The sequence below is a fragment of the Melospiza melodia genome, chromosome 19 (assembly GCF_035770615.1).
Source record: "Melospiza melodia melodia isolate bMelMel2 chromosome 19, bMelMel2.pri, whole genome shotgun sequence".
NCBI classification, from domain to species: Eukaryota; Metazoa; Chordata; class Aves; order Passeriformes; family Passerellidae; genus Melospiza; species Melospiza melodia.
The window spans coordinates 15,450,736-15,468,464 of NC_086212.1; the positions used below are offsets into that span (position 1 = coordinate 15,450,736).

At 55.9% G+C, this 17,729-nt stretch overlaps 1 protein-coding gene across 1 annotated transcript in view; it reads left to right on the forward strand.

Annotated features, from left to right (window-relative positions):
* The window catches only part of B4GALT5 (beta-1,4-galactosyltransferase 5), a 31,976-nt gene extending 19,164 nt beyond the window's left edge, over nt 1-12,812 (forward strand). The window contains exons 2-9 of the mRNA XM_063172668.1: nt 2,774-2,908; nt 5,358-5,471; nt 6,228-6,352; nt 6,757-6,873; nt 7,601-7,788; nt 8,033-8,155; nt 8,676-8,777; nt 9,867-12,812. Coding sequence (XP_063028738.1) covers nt 2,774-2,908; nt 5,358-5,471; nt 6,228-6,352; nt 6,757-6,873; nt 7,601-7,788; nt 8,033-8,155; nt 8,676-8,777; nt 9,867-10,014 — 1,052 coding nt within the window. The 3' untranslated portion in view covers nt 10,015-12,812. The remainder of the gene's footprint in view (nt 1-2,773; nt 2,909-5,357; nt 5,472-6,227; nt 6,353-6,756; nt 6,874-7,600; nt 7,789-8,032; nt 8,156-8,675; nt 8,778-9,866) is intronic.
* Nucleotides 12,813-17,729: the final 4,917 nt, after the last annotated feature.

Genomic DNA, 17,729 nt, shown 5'->3' on the forward strand with positions numbered 1-17,729 from the left:
GTTCTGGATAAACACAGTGTTTGTGAAGCTTATCCCATGCAGGCGGTTTTGGGGGTAGGAGAAGGAGCTCTGGTCATGGGGGGCTGTTGATGTTGGATGTTTGGCGTGTTGATGGCACACCGTCCTTGGCCAGGTATCTCTTAATCATCTGCGTGAAGGGGTTAATATGTGAAGAGGCCCCTGCTGCTGACACAAAGCCGGTGGTGTTGCTGGCCCTGCCCTGGATGCTGTGACGGTCTGCTCGGGACTGCCGCGGCCGCCGGAGCAGCCCGGCCCTGCGAGCCGTGTCATGTGGCTGCGGCGGGGCCGGCTCGCTCTGCGCCGCGCGGGGAACAAACGGCGCTTTCAGCGCGCCCGAGAGCCGCCCTCTGCCTCAAACGCACCAGGGCTGCGCGCTCATCTGTCTCTCCTGCTCTTTCATGCTTCGCCAGACCTGGATCTGCTTTACCCAGCCAGCAGAAGCATAATGAAGTAGAAAGTGAAATTACTTGGTCAGCATCAGCGAGCTGTTTTCCCGCGCTGGCCCAGCTCCGTGTGCGCTGGGAGATGCGGGCGGGCTGCCCCTTCCTGCGGCACCTGGGCCCGAGAGCAGCCCGGCTGAGCGCCTCCGGCCCCCGCGGCTCTGTGCTGGGGAGAGGAGCCGTGCCTGCCTCCTGAGCGGGCTCAGTGTTTGTGGGAGGGCTGTCCGAGCCGCCTGGAGGCGGTGCCGGGGCTGCGGTGCCCTGTCCTGCTCAGTCCGTGCCCGGCCGTGCCCTGCCCGGAGGGATGCTGTGCCCGTGGCTGCATGCCCTGCCATGCCCTGCCCGGCTCTGAGGGTTGCTGTGCCTATGGCTACATGCCCTGCCCAGCTCTAGGGGTTGCTGTGCCCGTGGCTGCATGCCCTGCCATGCCCTGCCCGGCTCTGAGGGTTGCTGTGCCCATGGCTACATGCCCTGCCCAGCTCTAGGGGTTGCTGTGCCCGTGGCTGCATGCCCTGCCCTGCTTGCTGCTGCCTGCTGGTAGGGCCTGGTGCCAGCAGCAGGGCGGCTGCTGTCACTGGGCAGGACGTGGCCTTGGGGACCAGGTGCCCCAAGTGCCAACGTGGTGGTGGTACACCCGAGGCAGGGCTGTGGCTGGGCCTTGCTGAGCAGCTGCACCAGAGCTCACTCTGATTTAAGCTGTAGCTGCCACCAGCTGACCTGGCAGTCACTCTGGTAGCAGAGCTGGCCCCAGAACAGGTGGCTGAGCCAAGAGGGTTTGAGCTTTGTCTGAGGCAGCTCCTGCTCATTGCTGTGAAACCGCTGGCTTAAGGTGCCATCACTGCCCCAACTGCAAAGCGTACACACGTGGGAAGGGAGGGGCTGGAAATGGACATTCAAAATTGCATTTCAAGGTGTTTAATTGCCAAGCACTTAATGCACTGGACCTCCTTCTTTATGAAAATCCAGTGATTCCCCATGGCTCAGAGACAGGGTGGGCATGGGCAGGGCTCTGGGCATGACGTGGGGCTCCATCCCCCTTTCAAATATTTACTTTACTGTGTGAAAACAAAATACATTTGGGATTGGGAAATGTATCTGGGCAGGCTTTCTGGAGCAGCCTCAGTGTGTGGGTGCAGAAGGGGGGCGGCTGTGGGGGTGCAGGGTGTACCCCGGGATGGGGACCCTGCTCTCCTGTGGCAGTGCCATATCCAACCTGTGCTCCTGGTGCCTCCAGCCATGGCTGTGCCTTCCTGGTGCTGGTAGCTGCTGGTGTCAGGCTGTGATATGCCTGCTGTACAAATGACCTGTCTGGCATGGGTGTTTCCTGGTGACATTGCATCAGCTACTGCCCTCCTCTGAGCAGGGTCTCTGTTGTTTCCTTGGCCCAGTGCCCTCTTTATCCCTCCTGGAGTCTTTTGACCTGGTTTTTTAATGACTAGTGCAGAATAGCCCTTCTAGGTTGCCCCTTCTCAGTATCTTCATGTCAAGATTTTATTTGTTTTCCACTTCATTCTTAAGCCTCAAACTCCACCAAGAGGGTTGTGGCTGGCACCGTGATGCTGGCGAGGGGTGCTGTGCATGGTGTCTGTCCTGCTGCCCCTGTGGGTGTCTGTCCTGCCCTGCCATGGGAGCTGCTGGGGATACAGGGCTGTGCTTGCTGCTGTTGCTTTGGGGCCTGGTGCTGCCAGCTGGGTGTCAGCTTAAACTGAAACCTAATCGGGCTCAGCCTGAGCTGTGCCGGGGCATGGGGTCAGCAGGAGAGGAGAGGGGGAAGGAACGTGGCTGGGGAGCTGCCCTGGGGACCCAGGGCTTGTGCTGCCGCCTGCCCAGGGGTGTGACATGCTGAGGGCTCGGAGCCTGGCGTGGGGATGCTTTTTGTGGTGCTTTTTGTGGTGCCTCTGCCAGGCAAGTGCCAGCCCTCAGTGCTGCAGTCTGGAACAGCTGCCCTTCTCCAGGTACACAGCTGGGTTTCCTGTTATAATGATATTTCCTAATTAAACCTCCCTAATTAAGCAACCAAAGGTGCTGTTGGTGAAGCTGCAGTGCTGTCTCACAGCCTGTGGGTTGTGGTAGTCAGGTTTGGCTGGGTACATCCCCCTTGTCACCAGCTGGGTTCCCACACGTGCCCTATGCCTCCACTGCCCGATTCCCTGCCCTTCCCAGCTCTGCTGCAGCACATGCAGCCCAGGGATCCTTCTGGCATGGCAGCTGAAATCAAGCAGAAGGCTGGGAGTGCTTCCAAAAGACCCTGATTTCTTTTCCCTGCAAAAGCTGCTGCTGATGGAAATATTCCTTTTTCTTCCTCCTTGCAGTGAACACCTACCTCTTCATGATGCAAGCCCAAGGCATCATGATCCGTGAGAACATGCGAACTATAGGAGCTCAGGTGTATGAGCAGGTGGTCCGCAGTGCCTATGCCAAGAGGAACAGCAGCGTCAATGACTCAGGTACTTCTTGAATAACTGAAATTTTGATTCAAGGTCCCATTCTCATTGAAAATTAAGGTGAAGGCATTAATTTATACTGGTAAATGCAGGGTGGAAGCTTTGATTAATTGTCTGCAGCTTTTATTTTTAAATATAAAATATATATGTAACATTGAAATACCCTATATATATAGAGACACTGTCAAAACATAAAAATTTTATTTATTTATTTATATATGTAAAAAGTTCAAATGCTTCTAACTTGTATAAGGAGTGAAAATCTTGAAAGGTCTGAAGTGATGGGATTTGATCTGAAAACCTCTTTGCTTTCCAGGAATTCAACTTGTAGCTTCAACCAGTCTGAGGGTAAACACTTTCAATTCAGTGCAAGGATCAGGTTTCATATTTAGAAAATACCATCCCAGGCGTGCGCCTGCGCAGAGCCCTGGCTGTGGGCACGTGGAGGAGCTGTGCCCGTGTTCTTCACTCTTCCCATGCAAGCATGAACCGAGCTGGCTTGGCTGGAGATCTGCCACAAATAATGTGCTGAGCTCTGGGCAGGATGTGGGGAGCGGAGCGCAGGCTCGCCCTCCCAGCCCCTCATCATCCCCACACAGGAGCACATAGGGCTTTAAGCTGTGCTGTCAGCGTGGTGCGGTGGGGCAGAGCTGCCCTGGCTGTGTGCAAGGCACTGCTGCTGGGCTGGGGACTCCAGCCTGTCCCCTCCCTGCTGGCACGTCCCCACGCGCCGGGGCTGTTGGCACCAGGCTGGCGTGGGGAGCTCGGCTCCTCGCCCGCCGGGGTTCAGCAGCAGAGCAGGGGCTGACAGAGTTTTACAAGGCAGGATCATTTTCTCATTAGCAGCAGTATGAGCCGTGTCCTTGGTGCCCAGCCTGCTGAAGTGCAGCCACCAGTTCAGCTGTGCCCTGGCTGGGATGGCACGGGAGGGGAATTATCGACTTAGGAGGAGATGAACACCCCAGGTCACCCCTGTGCTGCACCAAGTCAGCCAGGGCAGCCACCCCGGGCTATTTTTAAGACTGGAAATATCAAGTAAAGCAGAGGCAGGGTGAGGAAGTGGCTGATCCTCTGAAGGGAGGAGGGTTAGAGGCTCCATTACTGCTGCTGGAGGTGGTGAGAGCCTTCATCCTGCTGGGGCTGTGGCCTGGGGGGCATCAGGTGATGCAGGAACCTGTGTCCCCCACAGTGCCACTGACACCAGTGCTGCTGCTGCTGCCAGACTGGGCTTTGCTTGAGCCTCATCCCAGTCAGTCCCAGCTGCGCAGGCACGTGAGGACACTGTCCCTGCCCAGGAGCCCCAGCCACGAGGACAGTTTTAGCACATGGGAGCACCGTGCACCGTCCTTGGGTGACCTTCCCTGGCAGGCAGGTCAGGGCAGGTGCAGGATGGCTGGTGGTGGCGTCTGGAAGGCACTTGGTGCTGTGGCCACAAGGACTGCACTAACACTGGGGTCAGAACCTTCTCTCCCTGACAGATTTTGGGTGTCACTGCCTGGGGAATGCAGGGTCACCTCTCTGCCCATAGCAGTGAAAAACAGAGTAAAACAGAGCCGTTGAGCTTCACTGTGGGCAGGGACCTGGGCTGAGTAGTGCGGGTGTGCTCTGGTAATGGGAGTTTACCGGGAAAATTGCTTCTGGAAATTTGGAACAGTATCAAGTAACCAAAATAACATCTATCCTACTTGAGAAGCCCTTAGGTTCTGTGTACAGCCCATTTTGAGTTTTGAGATAGTTTGGATACTGTTTACTTGAGTGAATAAACAAGGTTACTGACATGATGTTACGTACTAGCGCCCACAGCAAGCGGCTTGCTCAGGTGGAAAACCCTCAAACACCCTCAGGTGCAGGCTGGGGGGGCTGCCCGGGAGGTTCAGGGATGTTAAAGGGGATGGGGAGCTCAGGGGCTCCTCTGCTCTTGCACGGCAGGAAGCAGAGGGAAGTCTGTGTGTAATGTGAGAGTTTGTATTGATCCTTTGAGGAGGATTCCAGGCAGGATTGCCCTGTGCAGGGTACTGCACTGGCAGTCCTAGCTGGCATTGAGACTTGCCTCTCTCCTGCTGGGAAAGGCCCTGCTGGAGGAGCACATCTCCCCTTGCTGTACCAGGGTCCTTCAGGGACAAGGCACTGGTAGCTTTTCCTTTCAAGAGTCACATGCTCCTTTGGATGCTCAAAATTCCTCCTTTGGCCAGAAAATGCAAAAGTTTCTTTGGTGTGGTGCTAAGGCTGCTGGGACTCCTGCAGGTACCTGTCCCAGGATGGGGATGAGCACCCAGCTGGGTTGCAGGGCTAGAGCAAGTTCCACTGGGGACACAGCTGTGCTGTTGGGGACATCCTCAGCTGAGGCTGACTTTGGAGTCTGCTCACAGTAGCATGGGGAGGTGGCTGGAAATCACAAATCTATAGCTCATATGAAAGCTCCTCTCCTTTTTTTTCTTTTTTCCCCCCCCAGATTATCCTCTTGATCTGAGCCACAATGACACCTTTCTGCAAGCCACAACGTTTCTTCCTGAAGACTTTACCTACTTCCCCAACAATACCTGTCCTGAGAGGCTCCCTTCTATGAGTGAGTGGCATTCCTGTTGCCCCGTGCCCCTCTCCTGCTCCCCATGGCTTTGGAGGGCTCTCAGTGGCATTCCCAGCCTCACCACCACTGCACCTTTCCCTGCCGGGCACCTGGGGATGAATGGGAGCACTGTTCAGAGCCCGCTCCCTCCTGGGAAATCATTGTTTACCGTAACACCCTCAGGAATTAATCCCTGCTGTGTCGGAGGCATGTCTCCCTGCTGAAGTAGGAGCCCATTGCCTGGCAAACACAAACAAAAGAGGGATTGTGTGCTGGGAGCTGGTGGAAAGGCTCTGCCAGCCCTTTTCCAGGGGCAGTGACGGCGGGGTGGCTCCCTGTGCCTCGGCAGTGCTGCCAGCCCCAGCCCCGAGCTGTGCCAGGGCTGCTGTGGCACATGGGCTGGGCCCTGGGGGAAATGCTTCACCAAAGCTGCCCTCAGGTGGAGAACTGGGCTTCTGGGGGCAAATGTTTCCAAAGGGGAGAACGCTCTCTGCTGAGGTGGGAGGTTTAGTCTGCTGGAAACAAGCAGGGAGGAGCAGAGGGGTACCCCTGGCATGGGGCTCTCATGGAGAGCTGCATCCAACAGCAGCCACAAAGGCTGAGGAGGCTGAGGTGTTACAGCAGCAGCATTTCCTAATTGCTTTTGATGGGGCTGGAGGAAAGAAGCTGAGAGCTGGAGATGGAGGACAGGGATGGAGCGATTGCTGCCCCAGCACCACAGCAGATCCTCACCTCTCTGCTTCTCCTGCTCCACAGAGGGCCCCATTGATGTAAATATGAGCGAGATCACCATGGAGGACATCCACCAGTTCTTCTCCAAAGACCCTTCCATCAAGCTGGGAGGGCACTGGAAGCCGAGTGACTGCCTGCCTCGCTGGAAGGTAACTGGGAGCTGGGCAGCAGGAGGGCGATCATGGGAGCGCCTCTGCTGTGCTGCATCCTCAGAGCAGCGATGGGGGAGCTCTGGACTGTGGCAGTGCAGTGCCCAGGGAAGCAATAGTGAACTCAAGGGCTGCTTCAGTGTCCCCAGTGCTGGGCAGAGAGGACAAGGGGGCACTGCAGGTCTCCCTTCTCAAGGTGACACTGAGTTTTTGCAAAGCAACAATTCCTCAAAAACTGGATAGGAAATCCATGTTTTGGGAGTTGGGAGGGTTTCAGGCTGGTCTGCATGGGAGAGCTTAGAGTGCTTGGTCAGTGCTGCTCCTGCTCCTCTAGCCCCAGCCCAGCCCAGCTGCTGCCCAGCCCGCCGTGGGGCAGTGGGTCAGGGCCTGTTCTCTGCTCTCAGGTGGCGATCCTGATCCCATTCCGCAATCGCTACGAGCACCTGCCCGTCCTCTTCAGACACCTCATTCCCATGCTGCAGCGGCAGCGCTTGCAGTTCGCCTTCTACGTCGTGGAGCAGGTGAGGCAGGGGCAGGCACAGCTCTGCCCTGTCCCAGGGGTGTCCCTGCCAGGTCACACCTCTGGCGTGCCAGGTGCAGGCTCATGCTGCAATGTGTAAGTTGTCCCGTTCTGTCCAAAAGGGGCACAGCTAAGAGATTACTGGTGCCTGGAAATTACTGGTTTTATATGAAAAATAGAAATTGGGGACTTGTGTTGATTTTTTTTTTTTTTGTTTTGTTTTTTTTTTTTTTTTTAATTGTGTTTAGTAGGAGTTATTTTTTTAAAGAAAGCTTTGGACCAGGTATTTGCAGTTTTTTTGTATATCCCTGCAGTGGTTCCAGGCAGCATCCCCTAGGCACAGAAATGGCCTGACCAGAGTTAGGCATGTCATGTAGAACATGAGTGTTATTTCATGTGTACATGGACCTCTCACTTAAGCTGTTTGGCTTCATCCACACAATAAATGTGCCTCCATATTTAGATCTAGCTAAAACATATTGATCAAAATTGGAGTTTTTTCCAAGTGTCTGAGAAACAAGGCTTCAGCATCTTTATTTTTACTCCTGTATTGTAAACTGGATATTGCAGTGTTGGTTGATCTCACTGGTCTGCTCCAATACATCACTTCTTTCACGGTGCCAGTATGGGAGCTGGTTGCCCTCTGCAGTTTTCTAGGCAGGGCTGGGAACACGCACAGAGCAAGAACTGCAGGGACTCCTCTTGAGAAGGAACTTTCTCCCTGCCAGGCTGGAAACCAACCCTTCAACCGTGCCATGCTCTTCAACGTTGGCTTTCGGGAAGCAATGAAGGACTTGGATTGGGACTGCCTCATCTTCCACGACGTGGACCACATACCAGAGAACGACCGTAACTACTACGGCTGTGGGCAGATGCCCAGGCACTTTGCAGCCAAGCTGGATAAGTACATGTACCTGTAAGCACTGCTCTTCTCCCTGCTGCCACAACTGCTGAGGGCACAGTGATAGATTTCATTTATCTATTTTTAAGGCAGAAAATGAGTCTGGGTTTTTTTCTCAGGCTTTGTGCAAAGGGAGCGTGAGAGGAAATGTCAGAGAGCGTCCTCAGGGCTGGGGCTGTCCCATGGCAGCTGGGAGAGCCCCATGCAGGGGGCTGTGCCCTGACAGGGGCCTCTGCCCTGACCCTTCTCTCCTGCTCAGGCTCCCGTACAACGAGTTCTTCGGGGGCGTGAGTGGCCTCACTGTCGAGCAGTTCCAGAAGATCAACGGGTTCCCCAACGCCTTCTGGGGCTGGGGTGGCGAGGATGACGACCTCTGGAACAGGTACGGGCACTGTGGGCCCCGTGGTGGTTCTGTGAACTGGGCCTGGCACTGATGCTCTGAGGGGACAATTGCCATCCTGGGCAGGGGCACTGATGCTCTGAGGGGACAATTGCCACCCTGGGCAGGGGCTGGGCTGGCTGTGCCTGCTTGGCTGTGCTGGCTCTGTGGGCAGGGGCTGCCCCAGGCTGCAGGGCAGTGTGTGGGAAGCAGAGGGGTGCTGGCTGGGAGGCTGCTGGCTCTGTGCAGTGTCCCAGGCCCACTCTGAGGCTGCTGGCTCTGTGCAGTGTCCCAGGCCTGGCTCTGTGCAGTGTCCCACTCTGAGGCTGCTGAGCGGGCCCCGAGGTGCTGAGGGACGTGCCTGAGCCCAGGGCAGCGGGAGGTTTGTGTGGCTGCTCCGTGGGTGGGAAGGCTGAGCCATGGCCCCAGGAGCTCTGAGTGCAGCCCTGAAGCACTGCCAGCACAGCAAACACAACGGGTGATTATTTTTTATTTTATTTTATTTCTCCCCTTTCTAATGCAGAGTGCAGTATGCAGGCTACTCGGTGACTCGACCAGAAGGAGACACAGGGAAATATAAATCAATTCCCCACCATCATCGGGGTGAAGTGCAGTTCCTAGGAAGGCAAGTAAATTTTTTTAAGAATCCCAATACATCTTTCACAAACAACTTCAGGAATTAACACTTGTAGCTGAGCAGCTGCTGGACAAGCAGTGCAGACTCTCTTCTGCAGAGGGGCTGGAGGTTTCTGCTGCAGAGGTTTGAGCTATCTGCTGGTCTTCTTTTGCAGCAGACTCATTTTTGGGGGTGTTTCCATTTGAGTTTCCATCTTTAGCCCTACTTTTCATTTCTTTGTTGCACAGAATGCAGCCAGTCAGAGATGCTTCTCTGACTTCACTCTTGAAAAAGAGAAGTTGCTTTTGGTTTAAAAAAACCATATTTAGTCAAACCAGTGAAGCATGGCAGGCTGATAATGGCATGGGACTGAGCTCTGGTTCCTGGTACTTCCCCCTTTGTTCTCAGCCAGCACCTTCCCCTGCCTCATGGCACAGCCCTTCCCTGGTCCCTTCTCTGTGCCCAGGTCATAGCCCAGCTCCCGCTCGCCCTGGGGCCTCCAGGCTCCCAGCACTGTGCTCAAGGGAGTCTCTGTCCTGCTGAGATATTTCTGCCTATTTTCCTCTCACAACCCTCCTCTTTCTATTTCCTCATGCTGCCTCTCAGTGTGTTTGAGGCTGCTTTTGTGCACCAGCTGCAGTTTCCTTCCCTATATCACCATTCTGCTGGTTTTACTTCCTTGCCCCCATCCCTCAGACTAAAGCCATTTAGTTCTGTTCTTATTCATGTCTGGTTTCATAAAGGTGGCAAGGACCACGTCCCCCTTCAGCTGTGTCTCCCTGGGATGGTGTGGAAGGTGGGCTTGGCAGGACCCCTTTGGGCAGGTGCCACAGGTTGTTTTGGTGGCTGAGTGCTTGCTGGTGGCACAGTGAGCATTTTGCCCTTTATCAAGGGATGGACTTCTCTAGAATTTTCTGGTATTTACTAACACAGGCTATTTAAATGTGATGGCTGCCTTTATTAAGGACTCGGAAGTTCATTGCTTTGTAGCTGCTCCTGGGCCTGGCTCTTTGAACGGTGTTCTGGTAGTCCCGGGAGGAGTTTGCAGGTGCTATGAGATCCATGAAGTGACTCTGGCCTCTGGTTCTCGTTGCACAGGTACGCCTTGCTGAGGAAGTCAAAAGAAAGGCAAGCCCTGGACGGCCTCAATAACTTGAACTACTTTCCAAACGTCACATATGACGCCTTGTATAAGAACATCACTGTTAACCTGACACCGGAGCTGGCTCTGGTGACTGAATATTAAGAGCAGAAAATAACTTTGCTCTGCCCTCCACCAAGAAAGCACCACACTAGACTTTCTTTTCCAAGGGTTATTGAGGACAAGCAACACTTTGTCGAATGAAGGATCACAGTATTTTGGAGAAGGAGGCTGAAAGTGCACGCACAAATTGCCCTAGCTGTACCAATCCAGACCGATACCTGGGCAGCGAGCTCAGCAGTCTCTTTATTTTTTCTGCCACTTGCTTTCTGGGTTTCAGGACAACAGTTCGACCTGCTGCTCTCGTCTCCACATTCCTCCTCTAGCAATCTCTGGCACTGGGACTCTCCTGGGATGTGCTCTCTCCTCCGGGAAGCGGCTCAGCTGAGGGACTCTGGCTGCTTGGCAGTGAACGTCGCGAGCAATTTGGGTGGCAACTGCCCTGGTGGGAGACCAGACGATTTCTGATGCCATTCTTCTATGTCTGTGCGGTTTTTTAAATGACCTGCTTGAAGTACATACAACAGAATCGCTTCTTAAAGAAGTGTAAGTGTAAATATGCTGTGTAAATCGCCCCTTTTTATTTTTCTCCTATGGCTCAAGTCCAAGCGAGAGGTTTACATACGGTCACTCATTTTAGTCCTGAGTTCTGAAAACACTTGTGTGAGCATCACTGTACTTGTGCAAGGTGTTCCCTTTTAAGCCAGTGAGCCTGCTCGCATGATCCCAGCTGGGCATTTGCAGAAATGTTTGTGGGCCAGGGCCCAGAACCTTCCAGTGCAGTGGGTGAGAAATACAGGTGGGTCATCACTCATTCCAGAAACCACAGGGCTGGCTTGTTCAGGGAGGGTGAGGAAATGGGAATATTTATTACAAACCCTCCCTTTTCTGTCACTTTTGCAGCGTGATGTGCAATGAATCCAAAAGCCCTGTGGAAGGCAGTCCTGTGGCTGTGGCTCTGTCCCACTGACAGCAGGGCTGAGCCAGAGGGGCTGGGATGGAGCCACTGCTTCCATGTGAGCCCTTCCCACAGCCGTGCTTGCCCTCACTCTGGAACGTGCTGGAATGGTTGGGGAGGTTGGTTTAGTTTGTATTTATCGTGTAAATCCAACACAGAGGTGCTGTCAGGGGCAGGCAGCCCCTTGTGCTGTCCCCCTCGGTACCTGGCAGCACTGGCATGGGCACAGCCATGGGACAGGGTCCCAGCTCAGTAAGAGGCATGAAGGACACGTGAAAATATGAGGACTGGGAGCCAGAGCTGGGTCTGACAGCCCATCCAGCCACCCAATGCCATCCCTCTGTCCTTCACACCATGGCCAGGCTGCACTTCGGGCCCTGTCCCCACGGACACAGTCCAGCCCTTACACAGCACTGACACCACCACTTTCACTGGACCTCTCTGACTTAAAAGTAAATGCATTGGGTGTTGGTTTTAGTTTGTATTTCCACACAACAAGGGCGGGTACTTGACCTCCGAAGGACTTCAGCTCTTTCATTGCATTGTTTGCCTTCGGTTTCCTTAACTTCTCATGGTTTACACTGTTTCCTCAGTTCTGTGGACGTATGATCCCCATACGCATCTGTGGTGGGTGTGACTGCCCAGGGCATTCCTAACCTGTATCCAGAAAACGTTAGTTTAGAAAACACATGTTTTGTGTAGATCTTATCGGCCGGCATGAGAGGACAGCGAGCCTGCCCTTGAAAAGCGCTGATGAGTTTGTAACTAAGTTTTAAAGTCTCTGAACTTACATGTGCTTTAAACTCGCTTCCCGAGGGGATTCAGCCTGGTTATTTATAGGCAGAGGTGAGGATTTGCTTTTTCTGGCGCATACAGCAATAAAGACTTTTGCTTCGGAGTCTTGATCTGTAATTCACGTGGACCCTTTCCGGGTATTGAACCTGCGTTGCCCTGCCCCTCTTTTCTTTCATCTTGAGACCTTGCTAGAAACCTGTCTTTGTTTAATGGTGCTTCAAACAAGGAATGTATTTCAACTAGTCCAAGTTCACTACCCCGGAATCATGCATGTGTGTGTGAGTAAGTGTTGAACTACCTTAGTTGGGATCCTCAGCCTTCCATGTCCCTGACACCCAGCGCACCTGGCGTGGAACAAAAGCCGTTACCTCTGCTCAGAACTGCACTCTGCGGTTGGCACAGAAGGGTCCATCCCCAGCAGCATCCCATCCTTCCTTCTAACCACGTTGAGTTTTTTTTCCCTTTTTAAAATGTGGATTATCTGAAAATGTGCACTGTTAATCTTATCAGCTATGTCAAATACTGTATAGTAAATGTAACTGTTAAAAACATACTGTCAAGCGCATGTGCTGTTATGGTGTAAAAATTCTTGTATTAAGGAGAAATTGTACATATTCTGGCAGCTGAAGCTCGACAAGGCCACTCGTTTGCCCCTTCCACGTCAGCGCCGTCACTCAGCCCTGCTGGAGGGCAGGTCCTGTGTGATGCTGATTTATTTTTTTAAATGAGCCATGTGGGTTTTATTTGCAAAACTATTTATTGACAGTTAATTCTCCATAAAGCTCTGCTTCTCTGAGGGAGGTACCGTCTGAGCATCGGCTGCGCACTTCAGGCCCCTCACCATCAGAAGTGGCTTTAAACTCTCAAGTAGCTTTCCATCATCATGGCTTTTGAGCTTACTGTTATGTTTTTAAGAGGTGCCAGGGGGACATTTTTGCACTGAAGATTAGTGTTTTACAACACACACACACTTCTCAGCAAAGCAATCCTTTGTGTCATTACATTTATTTACCCATGTGTTTGTACATTTTTGTATTTGTTAATTTATGAATGATTTTTTCAGTAAAAAATACATATCCAAGAACAGAGATTGCAATGCTTTGCTTTTTTATTTTTTTTTTTAACAGGAGGCTGGGGTGTGCTTTTTTGCTAGGAGGTGAGGTTTGTAAGCCCAGAGGGGTAAGTGTCAATGAGAGTTTGAGCAGTTAAGGGTGAGCCCTTGATGCTAAAAGCTGGTAAGAAATTTCTCATTAGGACGGACCAGAAATAAATAGAATGTGAGATGTGAATGCTCCCCAAACTCTTCCCGATGTGTTGGTGCCTAAGCCTTTTTCCAAGCATCTGCTCCAGTGTGGTTCTGGTGGAGGGGTTGGCTGCCTTAGGGTGTTAGGAAGGTGTTTGGCTGAAGGTGGTGCAGGACTGGTGCTGTTGGTAATTGCATTTTTGGACAACAAACCCAGGCAGACAGACAAGCTTCCTTGCAGCAGCTTTAAAATATCTTTCTCCTGCTCTGCAGCGTACAGGCATGCTAGAATAAATAGCTGGCAGCCCCGGGTTGCTCCAAGCCTTGCCTTTTTTTAGCTCTCCGTCTTCTGGGAAGCTTCCTCCCAGCCGCGGCGCTGGGCTGGAGCCGGGGGGTGTCGGGCTCCTTCCAGCGCTGCCCCAGCGCCCGCGGCAGGGAGGGAGGGAGCCCCGGGGCTCCTGCAGTGCCGGGGGCTCCTGACCCGCTCCCCCCGTGGGCAGTGAGGCTCGGCCGCTCCCTCGCCCCGCTGGCGGGGACGCGGATGGGCCGCGGCGGCTGAGCCCAGCAGGCCGGGCCGGCCAGCCGGGAGAGCCGCAGGATGCCGGGACACTCGGCTGGGAGATCCTCGCCATCAGCGCCCCTCGAGCCGCACGGACGGTCCGAGGGCCGCGGGTGCGGTGCCACCTTCGGGACCCTCTTGCGCCAACACCCGCACGGCCGGGGCCGCCTGCTCACCTGCGCGGCACCTTCTGGTGGCCGTGAGCCCACGGGCCACCGTGTGACAGGTGCCGTGCGCCTCCCCACCTCATCCCCGCGCTGCTGCCCTCCATGGCATCAGAGCAGCTTAATGGCTTTATTAATGCCAATTAATGGGGTGACAGCCCCGGATCCACCCGGGTACCTGTGTGTATCAGGGGCTTTGTTATCAACAGCTGCCTCCAGCACAGGGCTCAGGGCTGATCGCTGAGCCTGGCAAAGCACATCCATTCACAGTTCAGAGCCGCTGCTGCGGCTGGAAACCTTTCCCAGGTGACCGAGCTGAGGAGCCTGGGCACGGCCGGGCCGGCAGCCAGTCCTGGGGCGCACAGGGGTGACAGGGATGCCGTGCCTAACAGAGCTGGTTCCCGTGGGGGCTTAGAGCCTGTGGGGCGCTAATTGAGCCACGGCCGGGCGCTAAATGAGCCACGGCCGGGCGTTACGGCAGCACAATGGGCAGTGACCGTCGGCGCCGGGCCTGGAGGGAACCCGGGCTGTGCCTGGGGACAGCGGGACAGTTCCCCGAGCCCGGGTCACCTCCGCTGGGGGAGCCCCTGCCAGGCTCGGTCCGCGTCGCTGCCGGGGGCGTTCGGAGCCTGGTGCGAGCCCCGCTCCTCAGGATGGGCTGCGCTGGGGCTGCCCGGCCACGGCTGGCGAGCGCCGGGGACCCTGGGGCGAGCGGAAAGGGCTCAGCCCCGAACCAGTCCGGGCGGCCGGAGGAGGGGAGCCCCGGGCCCCGGAGCCGCAGCCGGCTCAGCTCAACAAGCTGCAGGTGGGCTGGAGGCTCGGTGCCCCCGGAACCGGGCACTGGGCAGCGGGGCTGGGCTGGGGGCACCGAGCGGGGCCGGCCTTTGGGACAGGGCCGGGCCGGGCCGGCGGCGCGCGCTCCCACAGCGATCTCTGGCGGCGCCGGGAGGAGCGGCCCCGGCCCGGCCCGGCTGCGGGGCTGCTGCGCGGGCCCGTCCCCGTGCCCCCTGTCCCCGTGTTCCTGTGTCCCCGTGCCCCGTGTCCCCGTGTCCCGTGTCCCCGTGTCCCCGTGTCCCGTGTCCCCGTGTCCCCGTGTCCCCGTGTCCCCGTGTTCCTGTGTCCCCGTGTCCCCGTGTCCCCGTGCCCCCTGTCCCCGTGTTCCTGTGTCCCCGTGTCCCCGTGCCCCGTGTCCCTGTGTCCCTGTGTCCCCGTGTCCCCGTGCCCCCTGTCCCCGTGTTCCTGTGTCCCTGTGTCCCCCTGTCCCCGTGCCCCCTGTCCCCGTGTCCCCGTGTCCCGTGTCCCTGTGTCCCCGTGTCCCGTGTCCCTGTGTCCCTGTGTCCCCTGTCCCTGTGTCCCCTGTCCCTGTGTCCCCGTGTCCCGTGTCCCTGTGTCCCCGTGCCCCCTGTCCCCGTGTCCCCGTGTCCCCGTGCCCCGTGTCCCCGTGTCCCGTGTCCCCGTGTCCCCGTGCCCCGTGTCCCCGTGTCCCGTGTCCCCGTGTCCCCGTGCCCCCTGTCCCCGTGTTCCTGTGTCCCCGTGCCCCCTGTCCCCGTGCCCCCTGTCCCTGTGTCCCCGTGTCCCCGTGTCCCCACCTGCCGGGCTGCCACGCCGCGTCCCCACCGGCACACGGCGGCACCGGCCCTCTCCCGGAATTCTCCTTTCTTGGGGCAGAACGGGGTCCAGCTCTTGCCGGAGGGGGAGAAATCCCAGTTTGTCAGAGATGTCGAGTGCAGAGGGAAAGCGCAGCCCCACGAGCCCAGGGGAGGCAGCCGGAGGCTTTGGCTTCTTGGCCTTGGAGGTGCCCCAAGCAGCCTTGTGACACCGTTTGTTTGGCCCAAAAGCCAGGTGTTGGGCTGCAGAGAAGGAGGTTGGGATGTAAGCTGGGGCAATCTGGGAAGGCATTTGGAAAAGGACACAGGTGTTTCTGCACATCCCACGACTCTATCTTTAGAGGTTTTTTCCACAGTGGGAAGTTTGTTGGGAGCTCTTGGAAAATCAAGGTGTCTTGAGGGCTTAACTCACTCATCCCTGCTCCCAAACCCCGTGCAAGCCACTGGCAGCAGCTGCTCCCTGGAAGCATCTCCTGTGATCCCCCAGGTGCAGTTTAGGATGTGGTGAATGTTTAAAGTCGATCCTGCAGACTTTTCAAGCTCTCTCTCCTCCTGAGGCACTGCAGTCCCTGTTTTTCTTCCATGTCCATGGGCACTGCAATATCTGCCTGTGGTTTATGCTGTCGGATTCCCACTGCCCTCGTGGATCTGCCATGTGTGAACTGGATGATGTGAATGAGTTCTTTGGGTTTTTCATGTTCTTATTTGGTAAACTTGTGTTGGTGTTCTGGGAAACTCATCCCAGTGCTCCACAGGGTCTGTGGATATAAATCTGCTCTGAACTCCTGCTTATTGCCAACATTTTTCAAACCAGATACCGAACAAGAGAGGGTTTTAGTTAACATAAACCAGAGGCAATTTATGATGACAAAGTATTGCAAGATGTGTGAGGGAAGAGACAAGCTGCTGAAATGTTTGGCTGAAGTGAAGAAGTGGAATGTTTTTCTCTGTTCAGTGGCGTCCCCAGGGCGGGCTGGGGCAGGGTGAGGAGGCTGCACAGCCCCAGCTGCCCCTGCCAGGGCCTGGGGGGCTCTGGGGAGGATGGAGACCCACGGTGCCCAGCAAACCTTGGCAGGGCCGGCTGGGTCAGGCTTCTGGAGCTCAGCTGCTGTTCCGTTGCTGGGTTTGGGGGTTTGTTCTCTTTTCCTTTAAGGTACCTTGAGAAGGGGTGTTGGCCGGGGGTGTGTGTGGCCCTGCAGAGCCCCCGGGGTGGCTGCAGCAGCCCCTGACACGTCCAGATGCTGACAGCCCCAGCTCAGCGGGCTGGGAGGACTCACCGAGCCCCATTCTCCTGGCTGCTTTCCACCGGCCCAAGGACAATGGTTCCTCCCGCTGGGACCTGAGGGAGTTGGACCTGGAGAAGGACTTGGAGACGATCCCTGTGGAGATGGGGAACTCAGCTCTGAGATATCACGGGGTTCGAGATTAGCGTGGTCTAACACACAGATATTTAAAAAGCTCTCTGCTTTTTTAGCAATGTGGAGCAGTGTGTGGGCTAATGGGGAAGTGTCCCCTGCTCCAGGTGGGAATTGGCCTTTTCCCTCCCTGCCTGGTGCCCCGGGCTGGCTCAGTACGGCAGAGCCCAGCACGGCAATGGATGGCACTGCTGGCACTGCCAGCAATAGGTGGCACTGCTGGCACGGGCCAGGCATGGCAATAGATGGCACTGCTGGCAATAGGTGGCACTGCTGGCACTGCCGGCAATAGGTGGCACTGCTGGCAATAGGTGGCACTGCTGGCACGGGCCAGGCATGGCAATAGATGGCACTGCTGGCAATAGGTGGCACTGCTGGCACGGGCCAGGCACAGCCATAGGTGGCACTGCTGGCACTGCTGGCAACAGATGGCACTGCGGGCGCTGCTGGCCATAGGTGGCACTGCGGGCACAGCTGGAAATAGATGGCACTGCTGGCACAGCTGGAAATAGATGGCACTGCTGGCACGGCTGGAAATAGATGGCACTGCTGGCACGGCTGGCAATAGGTGGCACTGCTGGCACGGCTGGCAATAGATGGCACTGCGGGCACTGCTGGCCATAGGTGGCACTGCGGGCATGGCTGAGCCACTGCCGCTGCCCCGCGCCTGCCCGGGCTCTGTCGGAGCTGTGGGGCCGTGATCTGGGCAAACCCCTGCAAGGTGACTGCAGCGAGGCTTCATGGCAGCACCCGAATTTTGGCTTCTCTTTGCCTGCAGGGAGAAGGAGACATCTCTGGAAAGCTCCATCTGGAAAGCTAGAGCAGCAGAGCAGCAGAGCAGCAAAGCAGCAAAGCAGCTAAGCAGATGGGAGATGCCCTCAGTATCTGCTGCTCAGGGCTGGGGTTCCTGTGCTCTGTCCTTGCCTGGGCCAGCCCCACAAACCAGCTGGGACTGATTCTCCAGAGCCAGAGATCTGGAAAAGGAGGGAGAGGACGGTTCCCTGCAGGGTTATTAGGAA